The 5898-nt window shown below is 34.0% G+C and overlaps 1 protein-coding gene across 3 annotated transcripts in view; it reads right to left on the bottom strand.

Moving 5' to 3' along the window:
* ESRRG (estrogen-related receptor gamma) overlaps positions 1 to 5898 on the bottom strand; it is a 238845-nt gene that overhangs the window by 9930 nt on the left and 223017 nt on the right. For all 3 annotated transcript variants that reach the window (XM_008580346.1, XM_008580345.1, XM_008580347.1), the window contains one exon: positions 4796 to 5065. In XM_008580346.1, the coding sequence (XP_008578568.1) occupies positions 4796 to 5065 (270 nt within the window). The remainder of the gene's footprint in view (positions 1 to 4795; positions 5066 to 5898) is intronic.

Below are 5898 nucleotides of genomic sequence, written 5' to 3' on the forward strand. Positions count from 1 at the left end.
AGACCTATAATTGAAAATAATATAGTCAGTCTTGGAAGTGAAGGAGCTGCAGAGTATTTTATGTGCTTATTACTCAAGTTGGAAGTGCAGAGCTATTTGTAGCAAATATTTCCTATACTGTGCCAAGGCATAGTGATCATTGAGCATAATAAGGAACACTTAAGAACCAGCTTTTATTTTTTACCTAAAAATTTTCAATATCATAATATGTATGAAATTTAAGGGTTGCAATAAATTTTTCTAAAAAACCTCCTTTCCAAATATATCATCTTAAATAAAATTAAAATAATCCAAACAGTGATGATAGACTTGAGTAAAAACCAAAGAAAAGTAAACTAGAAGATGGAAAGTTATAATTTTGATTTCTTAATTATCTGATAGCATTAATTATGGCTTGGTGAAAGTTAAGAACAAAGATCTGTCTGCCACAAAAGACCTACATATATTCATTTCTGATAAAATGCTAAAATTGACTGGTAAACATTTCATCTCCAATCCCATTTGTCACTTTCCTGGGTAATTTTGTAGTGCTATAACTCTAAGAAGATGGTAAGATAAAAAAAAAAAAAAGTGGGCACAAATTCTAAACTAAATTAAAAATACTAATTTAGGTTCCTAGATGTGAAGTTGGATGGCTAAAATCTTCTGCACTGATCCTTTTAAAGACAAGGTATATAATTATTTGTGGAACAGAAATAGCTTATTGATAGCAAGGGACAGAGGTCCAGCCCTCTGCCTCATGGTAACCACATGTGTTTATCAGCTCATGGTAAAATGATACAGGACATGTCTACCACACAGGCAAACAGGAATCAAATGAGATTCCTCAGCAGAGACATAAGAAAATCTTACAAAAAGATTATGAAAAAGGATAATCTCTCAATCTGCAGCTAAAAGTATCTCCAGAATATCAAATCAGCAAATTTAGTCAAAACTTTAGTAAAATTGGCTGAAAGCCCAGTTGATACTAAAGACTGAACAGGATTTTTCCCATTGACACTAGTTGTTTAGATCCATGGAGATGTTAGTATTTCAACATTACAAATTTAGCACACGCACACACACACATACATAACCAAACTCACCACCTTCACTGAAAGGTGACTAACTGACCTATCTCCTACAGCAATTATAAACTTTCCATCCCTTGAAATTACACAGTTCCACACACATAATATTTGTCCTGAAGAACAACACATTACTGTCATTAGGTGGTTATAATTACATATGATTTTACATCAGTGACCAAAATATTACTTGTACCTTTCTATCAGTAGGTGTTATTACTCCAGAAATACTGTGGGAAGTAAAAAAGAAAACTCAACTTGAAGCATGTTTATTCTTGAATGGATTGGGCTCACCTGGCTTCAGGATGGGGTGGGACAAGGGTGATAATGAATGGGATGGGAGTGGCATTTATGGAGCTTAAAGGTCTTCTGACTGCAGCAACAGAGAATGAAAAGACTAAAGCAATTCATAATCTTAAACTGCTTTAAATGTTCCAGTACATAAAAATGAGTATATCACCTTGGGACTGGTGATTATAGTTTCAAACAAATAAGAATCAATAGACTTGGTCAAGAGAACAGAATCCCATGGTATGTTATCCTAAATGCTTATCGTCAGATTTCATTATATTTTCCAATACAAAGATAAAAACAATTACAGAATCATAGAAATTTCCAAAAATGGAAAGAATTCTAGAGATTAGTCTAACTTCTTGGTGTGTGCATGAGAAAACTGGGACATCAGAATTACAGTACCAAAATTGCGATCTAAATTTTTATTTTTAAATTTGATATAGAGACATATCAAGGATGCAATAATTGCTCAAGAGGTTGCTGGTACTCTAAAATAAGAGAATAAGCAGCTGAAGCAGCCTGTAAGTTTATCTTCTAAAGTAATTGGAACTGTTATTTAGAGTGTTCAAATATTTGAATGTGAGAACTGCAGTAGTAGTTCATGATATATTGTTGTTTTGGCCTTACACCTGAAGATAGGGAATATACTTCCAGTGACATTATAAGTATTCCATATGAATTCACACATGACAGAAACATAGCTACAAAAAATATGACAGCCATTATCAGGAAGCCAATTGCCTGTTTCCCAAGCATAAGCACAACATTTATAATTATTGAATAAAGACAGATGTTTAAAATAAGCTGAAATTTAGATAAATGAGACAATGATTGTTAATACCTACAGCCATATAGGAAAAGCTATGATATCTACATAAATAACATTAAAATAGATTTTTTTTTTGCCCAAAAAGTCACTTATGTTAACCTGAAATTCCTAAGTAGTAAAAGAAAATCAAGGAGCTTTTTAGGGTATCTATGCAAAGTATTAAAATATTTCTATACTGATATATTTATGAGCAGTTTAAGAAACTTATTGGATCCAAGCAAGATTGAATCTACAATTTTATTGATGTCCTCCAAATAATGGTAAAAAAAAAAAAAAAACACTGAATAAAATAGCATTATACTGACATTATCACAGAAAACGACTTTCTGAGTGGTTTAGCCCAAAGTAAAACGGTGGGGCTTAGGTTGGGTGGCTGAGGGGGCATACATAACACAGGAGAGGTGGCACAATGTAGAGACCGAAATAGTCCTTATAGTACTAAATCAATTCTTCTTTAGTACAGACCTTGACTTAATTAATTTTTCTTGATATTGAGAGGCTAAAAGAATTTTAGAATCACCTGCAAGAAAATTTTGTGATATGGAGAAATTTTCTGAGAAGCAACGCTATTCAACTATCAGGATAAGAGAAAAGGGAGGCCTTGTTAACTACTTCTGGCTTTAAACAAGAAAAATAAACAAACTAGTTCTTTAAATAAAGTCTTTCTAATCACCAGTCACTGCTATAAAGCAGATCATTTTCTCCCCCAAACAGCAAAATATGTGGGATTAGAACATTTATATATTAAAAATATTAATGATTATACTTCTAAGCAACAGAGACAGAAATGCTACTACTAGTTAATTCAGGTACTCTAAATTATAATACTTAGTCATAAAGTATACATCTAACATCTAAAATGATAAAATTTTAGTAATTTTGATGGCAAAGTTTTAGCATTGCTCAGCATTCATGATGTTACTGATCTTAAAAAAGCAATTTAAAACATAAAAGATACAAAACATGCTTAGTATATTTTAATAACAATTAACTTAATAAATGTTTTAAATCAGAAGTGTTTCATGATTACAAAAAAAAAAATTTCTTCCCCAAACCATTGCTGTAAAATCTTTTATCTAATTATGAGAGATGCTATAATGTGAAATCCATACAAACTAATAAATCCTCCAAAAATTTCAATCCCATCTTCCACTTTGATCTTCTAGACAGCGGGGCAAGGGGTTCTTGAGGGTTCGTAACAACATTGCTGTTTGTCATAAGGAATCATATTTTGCAGTTTCACAGGGGAGTGGGAGAAATGGGGTAAATGGCATGGTGAGGAAGAGGGTTTTATTCACAATTAAAACTGTGAAATGCTAAACTCCATCATGAAGACAAATAGGAAAGTACAACTTCATTGTTGAAAACAATTTCCCTCCTATCAGTCCAAGGATTCATGCATCAATATTGTAGATGAACTGTTAATTACAAAATCAATTAAAAATTATTTCTAAAAACAGTCACGCGCCCCTGGCTCTCATGGGGGCAATTTGGGCAGAAGGTCTCATCTCACTAGGACCGCGCCAAATCAAAGTCGTCATCCACAAGTAAGCAAAAGCAATCTGGTTTTTCATTTTTCAGCGCGGCTGAGCCCAGCCTGAGATTGATCGTCACATATGGCCCCAGAAAACAAACTGTCAATACCTTGAATGCTGCAGAATTTGAACAAATAGCCGTCTGCCCATTCAAGCCACTCACTGCATCCCATTTAACAGATTTTATTGACAGTTTCCTTCTTGTAATTAAAGGGAAAACTACTGGCCAGCAACCAAGATAAAGTTCAAAGATAGGGTCAAAACAAAAGCAGATGGAGGTGCACGGTGTGACTGTCAATGGTACATAGCATCAGAGCATGTTATTGACACACAGGTATCTAATGATAGGCACGTCATTAAGGAGGGATCTATCGTGAACTTTATGCAAATGCTAAGAGACTTAAGATCACAATTAAAGCGTTAGGAGAGGCACAAAGGGAAAAACAAGAAAGCACCAACGATTTTTACTTATCAAAGGTTGCTCTCTATTTTAGCACATTTAAGTTCAAATGTAGAAAACATTTATTCCCATAATTCTTAACCCTTACTGAGTAGGTAGTACCTTCGGGGGAAATACTCCTTCAGCAGAATTTGACTTGTAAAGAATTCCAGAATGTAAGGAAACAGGAGTATTCATTGATAACCAAAATTAAAAGCAACACTAAACATATTTTCCCAATTGCAAAAATTGCATTTTTGAGGGGAAAGTGGTTTGTATGTATCCATGGTTTGCTTATTTTGACTTGTGCAAAAAAAGGCAATAAAGCTAATTTTTTCCCTAGAGTGTCCATTTGCACTACTTCTACAAGAGCTTTTGTTTTCCTATGTTCCAAATTAGTACATGCATTAGGTGTAAAAGTTTCACAGCTTTCAATATGCAAGTGAAATGAAAATAATCCCCTTTAAATGTATTTTTCTTATTTCTAACTTTTCTAGAAAGCCATACTAATTATAATTTTGCTGACTCACACAGAATGTACAAACTAGGTCTAGTAAATCCCTGAAGAAGAAGTTAAGGGGTAAAACTGACATATTAAAAAATGTAACAATGACTATGTCAATATGCCAACCTGAATTAGCAAGTGCTATAGCTTTGAGGGTGACAAATTCTTCTTTCTCCAGCTTCATGCTCTTGTATTTCTTTACCAGCTGCAGGATAGCATTATTTAGGTCAAGAAGGCCTGCTAATTTGGACTGGTCTTCGTCCATTATATAATCGTCTGCATAGACAAGTTCATCCTCAAACGAAAGAGATCGGTATACAACACCAAGGATCAAAATTTCCATCCAAGCACTCTGCAGAAGGCTCATCTGGTCCGCCAGGGACAGCGTGGAGAAGCCTGCATGGGAAGATGGGCAGATCAAGTTACTTTAAAGCCATAATTTCATAATGCAACATTAGTTTCATATGGTAGTCCACTTCTGCATCAGAGCTCAAAATGATGCTGAGCTTTGATGAGAAGCTCTTAAAATTTTCCCCTGATCACTTTGTGAACATAGTAAAAGTCACAAACCAGCTTCAATTTGTTGGTGTTTTCTGTACGTTTTACAGACACAGTTAAGGGGAATATGATAGAGACGTAGTTTTCTTTCTTTCATTTGAGAAGAAAATACCATGTGATCTTTAAGCATACTTGATTTCTGGTTCAAGTCTTTAGGAACGTGTTACAGAAAGTCAGATTTTCAATGACCTCATCTCTAAAAAACTACTATTGATAAACAACAGAAAAGTTAACAAAAATGAAAATAAAGTAAAACTGACAAACAATTTAGGCGACACAGCAAAGTACAACTTGGAATCATTTCTCTATAACAGTCACAAGCACAGTGCATGATGAGTTACAACCAGAGGAGCCTTAATGGGCTATTTTGCTCCCACTGATATTTAACATAAATTTATTTTTAAAATGATGATTATTGGTTTAATACTTAGCAGCCTGGCCTCCTCACAAAACAGAAAAAGTCACAATTCATTCTTGTTACTAAGATCCAGTTATTTAAAAAATTAAATGTAAAGGTGATGGGGTTTGGTGGAAAGGATATGAATAGAGCCAGAGCTTACCAGCTTCAATTTGTTGGTGTTTTCTGTACGTTTTACAGACACAGTTAAGAGGAATATGATAGAGACGTAGTTTTCTTTCTTTCATTTGAGAAGAAAATACCATGTGATCTT

Source organism: Galeopterus variegatus, unplaced genomic scaffold, assembly GCF_000696425.1.
Source record: "Galeopterus variegatus unplaced genomic scaffold, G_variegatus-3.0.2 Scaffold2069, whole genome shotgun sequence".
NCBI classification, from domain to species: Eukaryota; Metazoa; Chordata; class Mammalia; order Dermoptera; family Cynocephalidae; genus Galeopterus; species Galeopterus variegatus.